Genomic DNA, 20,703 nt, shown 5'->3' on the forward strand with positions numbered 1-20,703 from the left:
GTCTAGGCAAAGATAGAATTGTAGAATTTGTAAACTAGAAGGAACTAGATTATTTGATATAAGTTATCCAAAGTCCAGTATAGCAACAGAACTGGGACCAGTACTCTGACTATTGCTCTAATTCATTATCCGTTATAACTAGTTCTTTCTATTAAAACTAGGTCATTTCACAGAGGATTTTTAGAGCAATAAAATATTCTGATACTATAATGGTAGACACATATCATTATACATTTGTCCAAACCCATAGAATGTACAACACCAAAAGTGAATCCTAATGTAACTATGGACTCTGGATGATAATGATGTGTCAGTGTAGGCTCATCAGTTGTAACAAGTGTACCACCCTGGTGGGAAATGTTGACAATAGGGGAAGCTATACATGTGAGGGGGGCAGGAGGTTTGTGGGAAATCTCTGTACCTTCCACTCAATTTTGCTTTGAACCTAAAACTGCTTTAAGAAATAAAGTCTTTTTAAAAATAATAGACCGGGCGCGGTGGCTCACGCCTGTAATCCTAGCACTCTGGGAGGCCGAGGCGGGTGGATCGCTCGAGGTCAGGAGTTCGAGACCAGCCTGAGCAAGAGTGAGACCCCGTCTCTACCAAAAATAGAAAGAAATGATTTGGACAGCTAAAAATCTATATAGAAAAAATTAGCCGGGCATGGTGGCACATGCCTGTAGTCCCAGCTACTCGGGAGGCTGAGGCAGTAGGATCGCTTAAGCCCAGGAGTTTGAGGTTGCTGTGAGCTAGGCTGATGCCACGGCACTCACTCTAGCCTGGGCGACAAAGCGAGACTCTGTCTCAAAAAATAAAAATAAAAAAAAAATAAATAAATAAAAAAATAAAAATAATAAAAAGACCACTAAAAAATTTAAAAATGGCAAAACAAAAGCAACAAAACTTGTCATCTACTAGGGAAAGTTGTCCATTCCAACAGTATGTGAGATGAGGCCAGAAAGAAATATCAAAAAGCATGCTGATGTGCTGGGAGTCTCTTACTTATAGTTTACTTTTGACCCCACAGGAAATTATCCAGAATATGATAAATATGATAAGTATCTTCCCCCCGACATACATATTTTTTCTAAAAGAAATTATTCCATCACAAATAAGGTTAAAAACGCATTAAGAACAAATCATTATTTTTTTTAAAGAACTACAACTAAGACAGTTAAAATTTAAAATGTAGAATTAATGCAAAGGCAAATGACAATATATGGCTAAACAAAAACAAAAAGCTTATAAATGAAAAAAATTTTCTCCATATATTCTAAGTTAAAATTTCTTACCAGAGATTAAATTACATATAGAGGAAACAGCAAAAATAAAATGTGTAGTTTTGTTTATATAATCTTTACTTTAAAAAAGTCATTAAATGTTAAACATTTAGTGAAAGAAAAAACTATAAAGTCTATAGTTGGGTCCACTTTCACAGAAAATTTTAAATATTTTTAAAATTATAGCCTACAAAAAACCAAAAATGAACAAATTCACTACATCTCTGGCCAGATTAACCAAACAAAAAAAGATAAAGTTATTATATTAACAGTGATAGAACACAATAGAATATTATGCAGGCATATACAATTGTGTTTATAAAGAGACATCAAGGACATAGAAACAATGATGAGAGAAAGAAGTAGGTCACAGAATTATGCAAGATTTTATAGAGAAAGTTTTTTTTTCCCCCCTTCCAGGCTCACAAGGATATAGAGGAAGATTTAAGGAATTATAGTAAATTACAGGCAATCAAATTATGACATTCTTTTCTCTGCACCTTTATAACTTTCTCTGCCTTAAAAGTATTTACCTGTGAAATGTATTTTGTCAGGAAAAAAAAATACAGGGTGCTAGCACAACAGAAAACATATAAAAAGAAACCCATTTTTACTCTTTTAAATTCTTATGGATTTCTACTTTTGGCCAAGGTGGAGTAACAGGTACCAGATTTATTCTCCATCTGAAATGAACAAAATTTCAGGCAAAGTACATCAAACAGTTCTTGAGATTGTCCAGATTGTGCTTCAGGGAGGAGGAATCCACCAGGAGCAGGCAGTTTCCCTGAGTTGAGGCAATGGAGCTGTGAGTCCAGTAAGACTAGGGCAGCTGGAGGTGGCAGGGCACAGTACCAGAGAGGACGGAGCTACACAGAGAACCACAGGACATACGGAGAGTCCTACTGAAAACTTCAGCTGAGAATGGATTGGCATGTATGTGTGTGTGTGTGTGTGTGTGTGTGTGTGTGTGTGTGTGCGCGCGTGCGTGCACAAATCTAGGCCAGAGAAAACTACGTGACAAGATTAGAGGGGAACAACCTTTGAAATTCACACAGGGCCAGTTCCTCTTCCTACCAGCCAAAGTAGCAAACCTCATTATTCATGGGGTATCAAGTAAAACGCTTGGAGGTGTTTTACCTCAGTAGTAGAGCAGAATAAGCCCTAGACTAAAACCTTTTTGGGTACAAGACCCAAAAGAATTAAACTGTTTCCATGTAACCTAACCACAGCACAGACAAGGGTCAAAAATATTGAAAGAAATTTAAAAAATCCAGCACCTAACAAGGTAAAATTCACAAGGTCTGGAACCTGATTTTCAAAACTACCAGGCATACAAAGAAGCAGGAAAATACAATCTGTAAGGAAGAGAAAAATCAGTCAATCAAAAATGAACCCAGACATTACACAGACGATAGAATTAATTAACAGGGACATTAAAGCAATTATAAATTTTCTGAGAACGAGCTTATCCTAAAATGTATATGGAAATGCCAAGGACCTTGAGTAGCCAGAACAAGTTTGAAAAAGAACAAAATTGGATAACTACCTAATTTCAAAAATTACCACAAAGTTACAACAATCAAGACAGTGTGATATTGGTACAACAGACATGTAAATCACTAGAACAGAATAAAAAGTCCAGAAGTAAACTCTTATGATCAGTTGATTTTTCTTCAACACAACTATATCGGATAATAAGCACTAAAAAGGAACAAACTATTGATAAATGCTACAAAATGGTTGAACCTCAAAAACATTATGTTAAGTGAAAGAAGGGCAGATACAAAAGATGATGTCTTGTTATATTTATATGAAGTATCCACAAAAAGGCGAACCTTTAGGGAAAGAAAGCAGATCAGTGGTTACTTGGGACTGGAAGTGAGAGTGGGGATTGACTACAAACAGACACAAGGAAATTTGGAGGGTATTGAAAATGTCTAAATTGGATTATGGGGATGGTTACACAACACTATAAATTTACTAAAAATCATTGAGTTGTGCAGTCACCGTGGGTGAATTTCGTGTTGTATAGATTATATCTCAATAAAGCTTTTAAAAAGGGGGAGGAGAAGAGAAGAGGAGCTCACAGAGAAGACTGAGGAGGAGGAGTCAACAAAACTTTATAATTTTTTCATTTTCACACATGGGTTTTTCTTATTTTTTCCCTTTTCAAGTTACATTTATTATACAGGTAATTCATTATGTATGTTTACACTTAAAAATTCATGTTAGCAAAAAAGTAGAAAAAAATCATACATAATCCTGCTGCACAAATCAACATCTTAATGAATGGGAAGCATGTTTCCAAACTTATATGTTTATTTCTTTATACTGAGATTTCCTGCCTTATTTTAAAAGACTAAATTTTTCCCTATTCTGTTGAATAAAATATTTCTAAATATACTGTGACGGATCCTTTGGGAGTTTTTTTCTTTTATGGGGTTAATAAATTTACAGTATATTCACATGAATTAATTTACGTCAATTTGCAGGAATGGTTCCCCAAGGTGAGGCCAACTTTGCTCCATCTCTAAGCCCTGGGAGCTCCATGGTGCCGATGCCAATCCCTCCTCCTCAGAGCTCTCTGCTCCAGCAGACTCCACCTGCTTCTGGATACCAGTCACCAGACATGAAGGCCTGGCAGCAAGGAGCAATAGGAAACAACAAGTAAGGGGACAGTTTTTATGTATGAGCATCCACTCTGCAGCACATAAGAACTGCCATGCTTTCATAGACTGATTGTATTTTCACAGTTTAAGTAGATTATTGGTTACTGCCATTTGCATAATGGAAGACTGAATTTTATGTGATTGGGAAAGAAAAATAATGACGTTTAAATCTTTTAAATATCAAGTCATTTTTAAGGCATATTTGTGTCTACAGTATAGAAAAGCAGTCTAATAGCCCCAACCTTTCTGTCCTACCCCCAGCATACCTGAAGAATGTAATTAATTCTCATCAGTAACAGAGCTTCCCTGGGGCAGATGTAGAAATGGGTACTTTTAGAAAAGTCTTTCTTTATAAGAACACTTAAAAATCTTGCAAATCTAAAGCAAGAATGGCAAAATGCTGGAAATCAATAGAGCTGAGTAGTGGGTACACAGGTTTCATTTTTCTCAGTGTATTTGAAGACTTTATAACAACAGTGAAGGATTTTAAGGCTTCTTGGGTCATCCTACCTTACCCTTTTTGAGTCTCTAGATTTTCAGTGGCCTTATCTTACCCATTTTGCTAAGAATTATCTCACCAAAGTCTTCTTTTTTTTTTTTTTTTCCAAATTCTGGCTGCTGCACTTTTCACACATCACTTGAGTTTTATAAGGATTTTAATTTGGTTGTGTCTTGGTTCTAATGACAGGGAAGCCGTTTAATCTGACAACATAATAAGTAAGGCAGTTAAAGTTGAAAACATAAGACTGTATTCTTTTAAAGTTCATTGAAAGGTGAGAGAGGAAGTCTTCCTGTTAGAGAACTATGTAGCTCTCAATGAGGGCCATGTATAAAATTATTTAGAAATGGAACTATCTCTGTAACATGCAAGAGGAATTTAGTCTCTGAATGTATTCTTATCCCAACTTCCTAAACACTCTTTAGATTCCATGGCCTGTCATTATAACTAGTCCCTTATAAGGGCACTCTCAACTCCCTAGCTTAGCTCCCTCTGTTGCTCTTGTGCTGGCAAAATTCTCCCTAATGAAATCCAACTAAAATCTTGCTCCACACTTCTACCTAAGCATGAAAATATAGCTTGAAAGAAACAGTCATGCTGGCATGTCTCACTAACCTATTTCTCTGCTCCCCTTTACTGTTAAACTCCTTACATGACTATGCTGTATCCACTTCTCCTCTTACTCCTTGTTGAACTAGTCAGGCTTTCATCCCTACCACTCTACCAGAAGTGCTTTTGTCAAGATGGTTAATGTCCTTTTCAGTGCCAAACACGATGTTCATCAGTAGCATTTGACATATTTTAGCATTCATTCTTTCTTAAAGCTCTTTCTTCATTTGTTTCTGGAACAACTTTCTCTCTTGAGATAGGTGACACTCCTGCTATCACTGAGTCTCCTTGAGGATCTTCCTCATCTCCCTGACCTGCAGTTGAGGGCCCCAGAGTTCATTCTAGGGCCTCTTCATCATACCTATACACTCCCTTGGTTATATTGCCCACTTTTGCCACTGGATATGGCTATCTCTATGTTTATTACTCCCAAATTTAAATCTCCAGCTCTGATAGTCCGCTTAACACCAAACTGTATCTCCAACTGCCCAGTCGACATCTCCACATAGAAGTCTAGTACACATCTCAAGCTTAACATGACAAAAGCTAAAGTGATATTCTCCCCCAAACCTCCTCTCTACTTTTTCCCATCTTGGTAAATGACAACTCTGTTTTACAATTGTTCAGGAGAAAACCTCTTTTCTTTCTCTCACATCCCACATCAGCAAATCCTGTCAGCTTCTTAGCAACTCTCCCTTCTTACCTATTCCACTTCCATCCCTTAGCACAGGCCACCACCATCTTCTTCCTGGGCCATTGCAGGAGCTCCTGTCTGCCCGCTTCCACTCTTGCTCCACTGTCGCTTAGTCTCTACAGGGTAGCCAGAAAGCTGCTTTTAAAACAGGAGGCATTATGTCCTTTACTCACAGCTCTCCAGTAGCCCCCCAAGTACCCAAAATACAAAATAGGGCCCATAAAGCCTCATATATATCATCTTGCTCCTGGATACCTCCATGACCTCATCTGCTATTCTCATCCCTCGCTCTGCCACACTGGCTGCTTTTTATCCTTCTGTTCCTCCAGTGTGCCAAGTACATTGCACACTCAGGGCCTTTGCATTTTTTAATCCCTCTGTTGAAATGTTGTTCCCTCAGTAGCCACATGGTTTGTCTCTCACACTTCAAGTCTCTCCTTAAATGTCTTCTTATTATTTGTAGACTGTGTCATGGGACAGTCCCATTGCTTATTAGCATTTTAAAGGCTGAGAAGTCCTGTTGTTTAACCTTTTATTTCTCTGACTTGTTTGACCATGGACTCCTCCCTGCTTGTTAATACCTGTAATATCGGAGGAACCCATTCTGGGCCAGAGTCTTCATCCTCTTTTACCCCAGGATTTAGTGACTACCGAATACTGGTGCTACCCTGAGAACACTGTGATAACTACCACGAGGCAGACAGGAAAGCAGAGGGAGGGAGAGGGCCTGTGAGTATTGGACTTAAGGTGCCAGTGAACCCAGCTGTCTTTCCAGGACCCAGGTCAGTGATTGAGACTGCAGAAGGGCTTGGTCATCTTCCTGTGATGGAAGAAGCTGAAATGAAACTATTGGCAGGAGCAGTTTGAAAGAACTTAAGCTAATACACAGTGCCAAATATAAATTTGAAAGGAAATTAAGCCCTAAACTTTTTTTCATGAAGTATGACATCATTGCAGTCCTTGAAGCTTCCTCATGCATTCACTTACACAGCCTTGCTCCTCTATGTGGTGATTTATGTATCAGTCGACAAATGAGCATTGTCTAAGGCAGAAATGTCCTCATTAGAAAATGGGCGTAGATTAGTAGGGTTTTCTTCCTCACCTTTAGATGTGGGAACACTGTGCCACAAGCATACACACTGTGTAGACAGTAATGGTCCACAGATGGATTACTGACCATTTCCTAGGCATATTTTCTGTGGGCATTTGTGTTTTATAATCACTTGGGCAGGGGGTGGAATTTGCTGCCTTTCTTAGACATGATGAATAGGCTGTTTCTTGGCCTGTTAATTTCAGTATGATTATCTTAATCTACTGGAAGCTATAAATGTCAGTATATCCTACTTACCACCTCAGTGCTAGAAAGGAATAGGTAAACAATGATAGGGAAAATCATTTCTGAAATCAGATTCTCTAGAATTAACATTAAAATAGGTGGAATTTTGCCAGCAGTTTATTGTTAACAGTTGATATATAATCATAAAATATTTGGTGTTGTATGGAACCTATGAAAGACAAAACACATATCATTTTCCTTTAGATGTGTATGTCTGTATCACTGAGAATTTTCAGGGTTCAAATATAAAGTTTCAAGGTGAATTTACTTGGAGTTTATTTCATACTATTCTATTTACTAATAAACTGATTTCACATTTGAGATCTTTGGTATAACAACAGTCCAGAACTTGGCTGTGAAGAAGGAAGTCAGTAAAACAAGCCCTCTGAAAAACATAACTGCCCTTGTATTTTGCTTCCTAGAAAGGACATAGAGCTATCTATGTTGAGGCCTAAGAAGACCTTTGAAGTCTTTAAGAAGATTAAATTTGCCAAATAAAATATTTGGTTATATATATCTGGTTTCCTCTTAGTTTATAGCATATTGAAAGCAGCCAGAAGCTAAAACCTTGAGAAGTGACGGTAAAGGCTCTCAAATTATAATGTGTCCAAATAGTTAGAAATGTACCTTTCTGTACCCACCCCCAGAAAATATGATTCACTCAGGCTCGAGTAAGACCTAGGAGCTTCAATTGTCAGTGAGTCTCAGAGAATTCTCTTGTAGATGATCTCGAGACTACATTTCAAAAAACATTGGCATAGCTACAGAGTTCAAAATATATCTAAATTATATTCAATCCTTAAATATTGTAATAAGATACAGTCTTACATGTAACTTAAGCATGTAAAATATTTTATTTGGAGTTCTGTCTAATAATTTACAATCAGAATCCAGTCACATCATCTCCATTTTCGTGATCAGTGGATGTAATCTGAATTGTTTTTGAGTTAACAGTGTGTTCAGTCAAGCTGTCCAGAACCAGCCCACACCCGCACAGCCAGGAGTGTACAACAATATGAGCATCACCGTGTCCATGGCAGGTGGAAACACAAATGTTCAGAACATGAACCCAATGATGGGCCAGATGCAGATGAGCTCTTTGCAGATGCCAGGAATGAACACTGTGTGCCCTGAGCAGGTAAGTGGCACAACTAACACACTTGCTGTGCATGCACCATACTATACCACAGCTCATTATCCCAAGGAAAATCATGTATGTTGACAGTTACTCATCAGAAATAACCACACTTCTTTATTCTTCCCCACCATCTTTTGATAATTACTGGCCCTTGAGATAGACAGTGGAAATTTTTGACAGACTTGTAAATAAGGTTTTAGTCTTAGGAGATTTTTGGTGGTATAGATTTATTATAAAATGGTACATATAATACATCGGTTTGGAATACCCCTTTCTATTCTGAACACATTTCTTTGTCTCTCCCTTTTAATTCAACAAGCATTTATTCAATACTTACTATGTGTAAAGATAGCCTTGTGGGGAATTTGATTTAACAAGTTGGGGAGATACAACATGAACAAAGGATCAGTTAAATAATGTGACAAAACAACAATGTAAGAGATGGACCATACATACTTATGTCAGATGAGGAGTATGTACAATTGACTGCTGAGGGTTTAAGAGAAAAAGGGCTTGGTCAGGAAAGGAATCATGGAGAAGTTGCCTAAAGGAAGAGAAAAAGTTTGATTATCACAGCATGACCTAGGCAGAATTAGAGGTTGAAAGCCTGATGAATGTTAAGGGAATATTTATATTAAATTTAGAGCAGAGTTTATGTGGTAAGCTTTTTGCATATTTTACATGTCATCTAAGTGTTTGAAGTTTATCCTGGAGCCTCCTGCAGATTTTTAGGAGAAAATGGCTAAATTCAAAGTGATACTTAAGAAAATCATTGGAGTAACTCCCTAGATTACTATTCTTATTATTCAATCAGCAACCACAAAGTAGACTGTGGTGACTAGGCTATTACCATGCAGCCATAATTTATAGCAAGTTATAAAAATATACAAACACTGGTTACCTTTTGTATAGACTTCCTTTTTGATGTGAATTTGTTTTTAAAAAACCCCTGTTTCCCACCTTAGTAAGCCTAAGAAGGGCAGTAGGGAAACAAAAAGAAAAACTTAAGTGGTCTATATCTTATAGCAAAGTAAAAGAACTAAATAGGATTGTTTCTTGTTACTTTGTTGTTATTCAGTTATTATAATTATTTACTATCTCCATTAGATTAAAACAAAATAATTCAAAAAATGAATTAGGTAAAAATATTATATTTAAAGTGAGTTTCTTATATAGTTGGGTCTTGCTTTTATATTCAACTCAACAACCTGTCATTTAATTGTTGTGGTTAGTCCATTTACATTTAAAATGGTTATTGATGTAGTTGTATTTAAATATCTCATTTGTCTTTTGTTTGTCCCATCTTTTGCCTTTGTTTAATTGAATATTCTTATTCATTTTTATCTCCTTTGCTGGATTATCAGGTATATGTAACTGCTATTGTAGTGGTTGCTTTAGAGTTTATGGTATATATCTTTCACTTATCACAGTCTATCTTCAGGTGATATTATATCACCTCATGTATCGTATAAGAACCTCACAACAGTATATTTATATTTCTCCCTTCCTGTGCCATTGTTGTCATAAATATATCTATATATGTTATATTTCCCCACAGTATATTGTTATTATTTTTCTTTAAAAGTCAATCATAATTTTTAAAATGTGAATAAGTTTTTTATGTTTATCCATGTTGTCACAGCTTCCAGTTTTCTTCTATGTAGTTCCAGATTTCCATCTGTTATTATGTTCCTTCTGCCTGAAGTTCTTCCTTTAAAATTTTTTGTAGTGAAGATCTGCTGTAATGATTCTTTTAGCTTTTGTATGCCTGAAAATGTCTTTGTTTCACCTTCATCTTTGAAAGCCCTTTCCACTGAATGCTAGGTTGGCAGTGTTAGCTTTCAGTGCTTTAGAGAGGTTGCTCGACCGCAATATTTCTGATCAAATGTCTGCTGTAATTTTATCTTTATTCCTTTGCACATGACTGGTATTTTTCCCTCTCTGGCTGATTTTTTCTTTTTTTTTCAGACAGAGTCTCACTTTGTTGCCCAGGCTAGAGTGAGTGCCGTGGCATCAGCCTAGCTCACAGCAACCTCAAACTCCTGGGCTTAAGCGATCCTACTGCCTCAGCCTCCCGAGTAGCTGGGACTACAGGCATGTGCCACCATGCCCGGCTAATTTTTTTTTCTGCGTATATTTTTAGTTGTCCAGATACTTTTTATGTCTATTTTTAGTAGAGACGAGGTCTCGCTCAGGCTGGTCTCGAACTCCTGACCTTGAGCGATCCACCCGCCTCGGCCTCCCAGAGGGCTAGGATTACAGGCGTGAGCCACCGCGCCCGGCCCCTCTCTGGCTGATTTTAAGATTTTTCCTTAATGACTGTTTTTAAGCAATTTGGTTATGATATGCTTTGGTGTAGTGTTCTTCATGTTTCTTGTGCTTAGGTTCATTGAGCTCCTTGATTCATGGGAGTATAAATTTTGTCAAATTTGGGAAAATGTTGATCATTATTTCTTCAAATATTTTTTCTGTTACCACTACCTGCCCCCACTCAAAGACTCCGGTTACAGGCCACTTGAAGTTGTCTCAGAGTTCACTGAGTCTCTGGGTTTTGGGGTTTTTTTGTGGGGATGGGATGGGGTTCAGTTTTATTTTTCTCTGTGTTTTTCATTTTAGATAGTTTCTGTTGTTATATCCTTAGGTTCGCTAATTTTTTCATTTGCAATACCTAATCTGTTAATTTTATCCAGCATATTTTTCATCTCAGACATTGCAGTTTAATTATCTAAAAGTTGTATTTGGATCCTTTTTAATATCTTCCATATCTTCAGCACATCTTTCACATCTGTTCAGTCTTTCCTCTTCTTAAACATATAGAATACAGTTATGATAATAACTATCTTGATATCCTTACCTATCATTTCTATCATCTGCATCATTTTGGGGTTGATTTCAGTTGACTGGCTTCCCTTTTCATTAGGGGTCATATTTTTCTGCCTCTCTGCATGCTTGGTAATTTTTTATTGGATGCCAGACATACGAATTTTACCTTGTTTATATTCTTATAAATATTCTTGAGCTTTGTTCTGGGACATGGTTAGATTTCTTTAAAACAGTTTTCTCCTTTCAGGACTTAACTTTTTTGTTTGGTGGGACCAAAGCAGTATTTATTGTAGGGCTAATTTTAACTTACTATCAAGGTAAAGCCATTCTAGTATGCTGCCTAATACTACGTGAATTATGATGTTTTTGTCTCTGTTTGGTGAGATCAGGACCTATTCTCAGCCCTTTGTTTGTCTTTGGGAATTATTCCATGTCGTCTCTTTAGGTGATTCGTTCCCCTGCATCTATAAACTGATCAGGACTGAGCTACAGACTTGAAGTCCTCTGCAGATCTCCAGAGCTTTTTCTCTGGACAGCTCTCCTCTGATATTCCACCCTTTGTATTCCAGCTGTCTCTTCTTAACTCAGGGAGCCTACCAGGCTCTGTCTGGGTCCCCTGTCCCCATGCTGCAGCCTGGACATACCCTCCAGGCAGTAGGTGGGCAGTTGCCACAGTAGGGACTCCTGAATTGTAGCCCAGCTCTTAGGGATCACTGTCCTTCATTGCCTTTGTCCAATGTCCTGAGTGCCTTTGTTTCACATATTTTGTCCAGTTTTTTCATTGATTCAAGCCAGAAGGTAAGTCTGATCCAAGTGGAGTTTATCACTAATTAACTTGTATATATGTGAGAGAGAATTAACTTTTTATTAAAGTATCATATGTAAGAATATACAAGAAAGTATACAACTTGAATTTTTACAAACTGAACACACCCAAAAAATTGGGGTCACCAGCACCCCAGAGATTCTCCTTATGTTCCCTTACATACTCTTCAACCCCACAAGGGAAACACTGCTATCCTGACTTCTAATAACACGGTACATTGCTAAGCTTTTATTTTTCCTGTCCTCCCATTACTTTTCTCTCAGTGAGGTTATTTTTCAGCAAGATTGTTTTTCATTGAAGAATTTGGTCTTCAACTTAAACAACGAGCTGATAATTTAGTCTTGTATTTATCTTTAATAGATAAATGATCCAGCACTGAGACACACAGGCCTCTACTGCAACCAGCTCTCATCTGCTGACCTTCTCAAAACAGAAGCAGACGGAACCCAGGTCAGTAAGAAAATTCTAAGCCCAGAGCTGTCAGAGGTACTCTAGATGCATAGAGGATGTTGTGTAGCATCATTAAGAGCCTGACCTTGGGAGTCAGACCTGGGTGTGAGTCCTGGCTCTACTCGTCCTAGCTGTTTCATCCTGGGCATGTTACAGAACTTTCCTGAGCTGCTATACAACCACACAACCAAGATACCTGCTTATAGGATTGTCAAGAGGGTTAAATGAGATAAGCTTTCAGAAGGTTAATTCAATGCTTAGATAGGATAAAAGGATCACAAATGGTGGCCACTAATTGTTATTTTATAAATAAACACAGTGCTAAAATTCATCTGTCATCACAAGACCTCAAAAGATCTCAGTAAGTTTAGATAAAACAGAGTGCCTGCGGTGTACTCTGCCTCCGTAGAAGTATGTGTGGCCTCTTTCCTGTATTAACCTACTTTAGAAATTTTAGAGGGAGGTTTTAATTCACTTTGGTAACTATGAGTTTAGTCTCTTCGTAATTTTTTTTTAACACAGGCATTGTGCTACAGATGGAGATAAGAAAAGACATAAGATATGTTCCTTGCCCTTTAGGTGAACTGAGGGGAGAAGTGAGGAAAGGAAGTTTCATTTGTGATTTGCCAGGCCCTGTGCTAGGCACTGTGTGCTGTATCTCTTTCACACCTCACTGTAACGCCTATGTGAAAGAGGTAGTAGTCCTTTTCTTCACAGATGAAGAAACTACACCATTCACAAAACTGGAAGAGGAAGAACTAAGGTGCAAACCCAGGTCTTTCTAACACCAAAGTCCATGCTGCTTCTGCCATACCACTTAGGGCTGCTGAAAGATAAAATATATAGACAGAGATATGCACATAAATTGTCACATAACCAAAAGGAAGGCAAACTATCAAATTTATATCTTAAGTAATAAGAGCCATAAACGTCCAAAGAAAGGAGAAATTGCTGACTGAGATGGTTGGAAGAGCATTTACACAGGAGAAGGGACTGAACTGGGCCTTGAAGGACAGTTGTCAAGGCAAAGTGAAGGAGAAAGGTACAGTAGTTGTCAGAGGCTGGTGTGGGGGTAGATTTAGAAGTAGAGGGGATTGGAAGTTAGAGGACACAAAGACAGGGAAATAAGAATATCTTAAATATCTTAGCATTGTCCTGGGAAACCAAATCTACTGATTTGGTTTGTAATAAGAATTCATAGGAATTAAAATTGGTAAAGTAGATTGGGGCAAATTTCAGGGACCTTGAATGCTAAACTAAGGGATTTGGATTCACTTCTACCGGATGAAGAGTCTTCACTAAGGGGAACAATTATAAAAGTACTAGTTTAGGCTTCATCTTGGGGTGGAGGAGGTGAAGGAAGGCACACTGGACAACTAGCTCAGGAGGAGAAAGATCAGTTAGGAGGTTCTGCCCATAGTCTGAGCATTAGAAGGTAGGATTTGAGTCCTGTGAGGGTAAAGAGAATTTTGAGATGGGAGAAATGAAGGATCTTCATTCACTGAGTTTTCAAAAGTCTCACATCCACAGAGACATGTACTGGGCAGTTCACCAAATTAGTTTAAGCAAAACAACTGAGTTTTAGAGTTCTGGAGCCCTGGGACAGTATTTGAATTGAAGTAAAAACTATGCTGGAAAATCTTCAGAGGTTGGAACTCAGCTGTCACACCATTCTTCTCACCTGGCAAATCTAAAGCTTTTGTGTCACACTTTACCTATCTAGGAAGGTGTGGCAATATATGGAGTCCTTTGAGGTCGGGTCTAAGGTATCCCCCTTTTAAGTAACTGTTCAAATGGCTGAAATATATTTTAGAGTTTGGTTTAGTCTTTTCAATTTTTTTTTTAATTTCCAAAATAGACTATCTTTAAAAAATATTCTTTTGAAAGAAGCAGAATTTTCTTTCTAGTTTTGTTTTGGCTTTTTTGTTTTGTTTTGTTTTTGAGAATATTGCAGGTGTACACACACTTTGGTTACATATATTGCCTTTGAACCACCTGAGTCAGAGCTACAAGCGTGCCCATCCCCCAGCTAGTTTGTTTTATCATGCCTTTGTCAAGAATGTTTTTAAGTATTTTTGGACAAAAACACTTTATGCCCTGTCCCAATATTTCATACGTAGAAACATATAAACATGAATTTTTTTTTTTTATAAGAGACAAAGAGACAGAGTCTCACTGTGTCACCCAGGCTGGAATACAGTGCAATCAGCTTTGAACATCGGGGCTCAAGCGATCCTCCTGCCTCAGTCTCCCAAGTAGCTGGGACTACAGGCACATGCCACCATGCCCAGCTAATTTTAAAAAATTTTTTTGTAGAGATGAGGTCTCACTGTGCTGCCCAGGCTGGTCATGATCTCCTGGCCTCAGGTGATCCTCCTGCCTTGGCCTCACAAAGTGCTAGGATTACAGGTGTGAGCCACTGCACCTGGCCTGAAATTTTATATGTTGATTTTATTTTTTTAATAATATTAATCAGTCCCTCAAAAGTATTATTGTTTCAGTAGCACGATCTTCTTTCTGTTATAGCCTGTCATGGAATCTCTATTGCACCAGTGTTTTCATATTTACCAAACAAGCTGGGGAGTCACTTAGATAGAAATACAGAGACAGATATGTGAGAAGAGAAGAAAACGACAAGGAGAGGAGGACTGGAGTGCTAGGGGGCTGGCTGTACTGGGGAGCTGCGATGGGGAGGAAGCAAGACAGAGGAGAAAACAGGAAGAAAACACAGAGAATAGAGAAGTGGGAAGAAGGCTGGTAGGGGGGTTGTTGACCTGGGGAGAGAGAGGAAGGCTCAGTGAAGCTCTGGAAGGACAAGAGTCAGAATGAGAAATTATAGAGCACAATGGTGGGGGGAGGGCACAGAGGCAGCTGGAGAATAGACTCAGAGCACTGGTGAGTTTTAGATACACAAGAAAGAGCCCAAGGAAGACAATGACAAATGGGAGCATTATAGGGGGTGGGGAAGAAGCAAAATTTGGGAATCTAGGGAAAGAAAAGGGTGAGAACAGTGCTGATCTTAACTAGAGATTTAATTCATCAGGCACTTAAAAAGTTCAACTCAGGGCTGTCTGCCTTCTCTGAGAGGGAGTAAAGTAGAGATGTAAATGGATTAAGAGAATAAGAGACCAGCAGCTGGGCTGATGTAGAAATTTGATGGTCGGGACATTTGACATTTGGCTAATGAGGGCTGATGAAAAACAACTTTTATTCGATTAGGACAGAAAAGTTTTCATAAAAGCTGAGTGCAATTAGCATGAATTAGTGATAAATAAACAAAAAATTATATCACTAATCTAAAATACTTTATGAACGTATTAAACATAAGGCACAAGTTTGCCAGAAGTTGGAGACACTTAGTTTGATATACTTAGATGCCTTAAAAGGCATCTCCATTCCTGGTCTGGAATATTCACAATGTGGTATTGGCCTTAATCAGTTTTACAAACAACTTTTGAATAAGTCTGATTGGTAAAGACTAACTTCTGGCTTTGTTTTCCCAATAGAATATGCTAGAACTATGCAACTTTAGACATTTTTTAAGGAATAAGTATATTATTACTGAAAGTAGTTTTTACAAAAGGGAAAATTCACACTGTTCTCAGCTAGTAGATTTATTGTTATTTTTAGCTCATGTGTTTAAATGGATTGTCTATCAGGAAAAAAAAGTTAAACATAAAATTGTTCTACCGATACTTTGCTGTAATTCTAAAGCGAACATGTGAAGAAGCTATGTAATAATATATTTTAGATATTACACAAATCTTTTGGGCATTAACCTTAAATGCTGATGTCCTGAGTTGTGGTGGTTTTATTTTGCTAATACTGGGTTAAAGCCCTTAATTTTTTCAGTGACATCATAAAGATTTTTTTATCCTACTAAAGTCATCCGTAGCATGATTTTAAACCAGTTTTCCAAATAGTATGTATTTTTTAAAACCCACCACTGGATACCCAGACTTCTGAAACTGGGCTTTTCCCAATCTTGGCAATATTAGCAATGACACTTGCTTTCATTATTGATGGCAACCCTGTAGGAGGCGTGTCCATTCCAATTTTGATTTTATTTTTAAAGTGTGAACTTTCCAGAACCCTGAGCAAAATGAGTGCAGCGATTTTCTTTTTGTAGGACAAGAAGACAGAAGAGTTCTTCTCTGTGGTGACTACAGACTAGAGGAATGCTCTAGTGAGTTTCCACTTCAAGTAGTACCCACTCATAAGCCGGGGGGGCAGACCCTTCTGTCTAAACACATCTTTTATTTGTGTTCCAGCAGGTGCAACAGGTTCAGGTGTTTGCTGACGTCCAGTGTACAGTGAATCTGGTAGGCGGGGACCCTTACCTGAACCAGCCTGGTCCACTGGGAACTCAAAAACCCACGTCAGGACCACAGACCCCCCAGGCCCAGCAGAAGAGCCTCCTTCAGCAGCTACTGACTGAATAACCACTTTTAAAGGAATGTGAAATTTAAATAATAGACATACAGAGATATACAAATATATTATATATTTTTCTGAGATTTTTGATATCTCAATCTGCAGCCATTCTTCAGGTCGTAGCATTTGGAGCAAAAAAAAAAAAAAGGAGTTCACTTTTGTTGGGAGATTGAAAGATGTTTTTGTTTCTTTCTTTGTAAAGGCCTTGGATATTGAAAAAATTACAAGGCAGAACAGTTGGACAATCTATTTCTTGAGCCAAATTTAATTATTCTTATTTTTATAATCAGTCATTGGCTTCTTATCTGGATGAAGGCTTCTGGAGGAGAACCAAAACGACAGGTTCCAGGAGGAAAATGAAGCTCCGCCTCTGCCGCTCAGTCCCCACGCTGCCCAGGAAGAAGGGCGCCTGGGGCTTTGCCTGTGCCTGTCCACCAAAGGCTGTCACATTTCTCCAAATCAACAGTCCTCCCCTCTCCCAACCCCAGGCAACTTGTGTGTACAATCAGCTTCTTCTAGCAACTCTGTATCTGTTGGCTTCAAGAGAATATTTTGCCTCCACATACATACCCCTTCTCCTTTTTTAAAGATGGATTTAAACCAAGATGCCTCCAGGAAAGAGGATGAGATGAGTATATTCACAGAGGAATCCAAAAAATACAGTTTGGGGGAAAATGCAATAATTTTTGATGAGATGAGTGAAGGACAAGAAGTGAGTTCTGTCAATTATTGTAGATATAATTTTCTGATTAAATCTGGAAAAAAAAAGGGCAGCCTGTTCTTTCTGCTTTTATTGTATTAACAGCTGAGGTAGCTAAAGTTATTTAAAATAAAATTAAACTTATGATCCAAGTAGCTTATTTTTCCCTTTAAATCTCTCTGTAAATATATCTGATTTCTTGTAGAAATTGATTTCCTTCTGTTTAATTTTATGCTTTTATTATACTCTTGATTTTTCTAAATTTGTGTGCGAAATATAACATTGATTGAATTGCAGTTACATATGGCTAGTATTATTTTGTTATTTTAATAACTGTGATGCCAAGTATGAATTTATTTTGGGTTCAAATCAAAATGCCACTGCCAGAAAGAGCTGTTCCAGCTGAGCTAGAGCATACTGCCCTAGAGTGTCCCTGGGATCATTTAATCAGAAGTGCACAGGCTACTTGTACAGAGAAAAATTAGTACTCAAAATCTTCACTTTTTTTAGATTGACTTTGGGAATTTGAATTTTCATCAGTGCAAATACGAATTTCTCTACCCTGCTCTGAGGCTAATTGGTACCATATTTTCCCTTTGTGTCTTGTCACTCTGCCACATCCTATCTCATCCTGGCCTCTGAGTCACGGACCCAGTGAACTGACTTTCTAGTTCTAGAAGTTCCACTGCAAGGCCAGGAAAGCTTGAGAAAGGTATTGTGGAAGAAGCAAAGGTAGACCCCCAGCACTCACCTTCGTCTGCATCCCTGGGCCTGTGAAGGATGACGCCGTCTGACGTTCTGCACCAGCTACCTCTGCTTCCACAGCAGAGCAAAGGCCATAGGAACTATCAGTGGGAGAAGAGCATGGACTCAGACTTCAAGGAAGAAGCCATTTTCCCAGGTCCTTCCTTCTGCATCTTACCACCCCCTAGTTAACAGATAACTCCATTGAACAGCATCTGTTCAGAAACTATACTGAATAAAAAGATTGGTGGAAGGGCTCATGTGGGTAGCAACTATGAAACAGAAATAGGACACTCAGTTACAAACATTATCTCTTTCAGTTTTTCAGAAAATGCACCCCTGATTTCATTCATTTCCAGCTTGAAAGCCCAGCCATATTACTCTAGTCCCTACCAAACTGCTCTAGAAGGTCATTTCCATTTTGTTTGTGATATTTAGACGTGTAGACTTCAGGAAGTTCACCTTTAACTTCAGCATTCCAGATGAAGTTTTCTGACTCAGTGCTTTTGCATAAGGAACTAGAAAAAAAAAAAGTGGTAAGGAAAATTGGAGATGCTAACATCCTCCCCCATCCCAACTGCACCTTAAAATATGCATGTCACCTTCAAGGTTTTATAATTGCACTGTTTGTTTTATGTATGTACAGATTAAAATTATTGCTACATTTGAGAAAAATAAAATTGCTTGCTTCTATGTAATTCCTGTCATTCCACAGGAAATTTACTTTTCCAGCTACTGAATAGAATTTGTTTAACAACCTCATGGGTTGCCTCTTCATTTACAGGGAAAAAAAATGAAACCTACGTTCTGCAGAAATTGCCAGAGCCCCAAATGACTAATGAGTAATTAAAGGATAGTAAAAGAAAGGATCCCTGAAGCTAAAGATCCTTGAAGTCACCCTAATATGAGCCAGCCTGTTGAAATTTGAGAAGGTCAAAGCGAAGTCATGATAGTGGGCCTTGAGGAAATTCTAACTTTGGCTGTGTATCTGGTGATTAAACACTCTTGCCCTGCTGTTTCTTGTCCCTGGAGACAGGTCCAGGGAACACTCTACAAGATACCTTATCTCTCTTGATTATTGGGTTTTTTTAATATACCAACATTTATTGTTACAGATGTTGAATCTTACTTGAGCAGGCTCCCTCAGTGTGACAATGCATTTTGTAGAAATAGGCCCTGTTTCTTGTTTGTGTGTTTCTAAGGCAGCCTGAATCCACCAACACTTAGCTAAGTAGGGCCAGGGTAAGCGGGCTAACCAAGTGTGATTCCAGAGGGGAGGGGAGGGTGTAGTTCCCGCACACATTCCTACATGTAAATATTCACAGATTTGGTAGCTATTGTCAGAAATCATTTAGGGGGGAACAGAATCTTTTTTTCACAGTTGGGATAAGGTAAAAATGGTGCTTCTTTTAGATGAGGCTGAACATTGATTTAAAGTTATCCTGAGGTAATTGGATTAAGTGGTACACAGGGAAAAACAAATAGAAAGTATTAGGAAAAAGTGAGGTTGGAATAAAGAAACTATCCTTTATGGTTTTGTCTAAGCAAGTTTCCATTCCTAAAGAAGATCTTAGAAATGGTTTCCTAGGCCTTGACAAAGAAAAATAAAGGATAGTTGTCTGCTTACAGAGGCCGTTGTGCTGCTTTCCTTGTTGACATTAACTGCTCTGCCCAGAAGAGCGGATCCACCTGAATGAGGTGAGTAGTTCAGAACAGGCTGGATCTGTGACCATTCCTCACCTCTGAACGTCTTGATGATTTAATTAAGCCCATAAATTCTTTTTACTGGAGAAAACTGCCAAAATAAGCAGTCCTCCATCCAGAACCCTTTCTGCCAGCGCTAAATTAGTTTTCTTTATGTATTTTCATGGCCCCCAGAACTCTTAACAAGATTGAAAAACATAAAACCTCTGGCCTCATTCGCTCCTTCAACACATTTTATTGTCTTTATCCAGGGCACTTGGAATAGGAAAGGATCCCACAGCTCCGTGGACCCTGCCCTCATGGAGCGTGTATGCTTATGGGGGACTCAGAGTGATATAATCACAACTGGATTAAGTGGTACACAGGAGAGTTTAAAACTGCATTGTAAGGTCTGGTCTGGAGGGTCAAGGCAGGCTCGGTTGAGGAAGAAATGGCATTTGAGGTGAGCTGTGCAGGGTGGTGAGAGAGCTCAGTGAAGAGCAGAGTGAGGAGAGTGGTGAGGAACGGCACGTGGCAGGCCGGGAGACAGGAAGGTGCCCTAGAGAGCTGGCTTTTTAAATTGTTAACCAGTGTTCCTGAGCTCTCATAAACACATTATTAGAATTATGTCAGCTGGTGGGCTGGAAAGTAATTTAAATCAGCCTTTGGCTCCAGGAGGAACAACGCTAGGCTTTGGGATCCTCATTTGGAAATTGTTCCAGCTGATTGCTAAGGTCTGTTCCATAACTAGCCCTGTCCAGCTAGAAGTACAGGCCTCTATGTCTTCTACCCAGTGATCTGTAGTTGGTGACAGTATT

At 38.5% G+C, this 20,703-nt stretch overlaps 1 protein-coding gene across 8 annotated transcripts in view; it reads left to right on the forward strand.

Moving 5' to 3' along the window:
• The window catches only part of NCOA1 (nuclear receptor coactivator 1), a 241,129-nt gene extending 222,229 nt beyond the window's left edge, over positions 1-18,900 (forward strand). For 5 of the 8 annotated variants that reach the window (XM_045549164.1, XM_045549165.1, XM_045549168.1 and 2 more), the window contains 4 exons: positions 3,773-3,947; positions 8,042-8,225; positions 12,235-12,324; positions 16,596-18,900. In XM_045549164.1, coding sequence (XP_045405120.1) covers positions 3,773-3,947; positions 8,042-8,225; positions 12,235-12,324; positions 16,596-16,766 — 620 coding nt within the window. In that variant the 3' untranslated portion in view covers positions 16,767-18,900. Of the gene's footprint in view, positions 1-3,772; positions 3,948-8,041; positions 8,226-12,234; positions 12,325-16,453; positions 16,511-16,595 lie in introns of all 8 variants that reach the window. The other 3 variants (XM_045549170.1, XM_045549171.1, XM_045549169.1) reach the window with 3 other exon arrangements.
• The last annotated feature ends 1,803 nt before the right edge of the window (positions 18,901-20,703 follow it).

This window comes from Lemur catta, chromosome 4 (assembly GCF_020740605.2).
Source record: "Lemur catta isolate mLemCat1 chromosome 4, mLemCat1.pri, whole genome shotgun sequence".
Classification (NCBI taxonomy): domain Eukaryota; kingdom Metazoa; phylum Chordata; class Mammalia; order Primates; family Lemuridae; genus Lemur; species Lemur catta.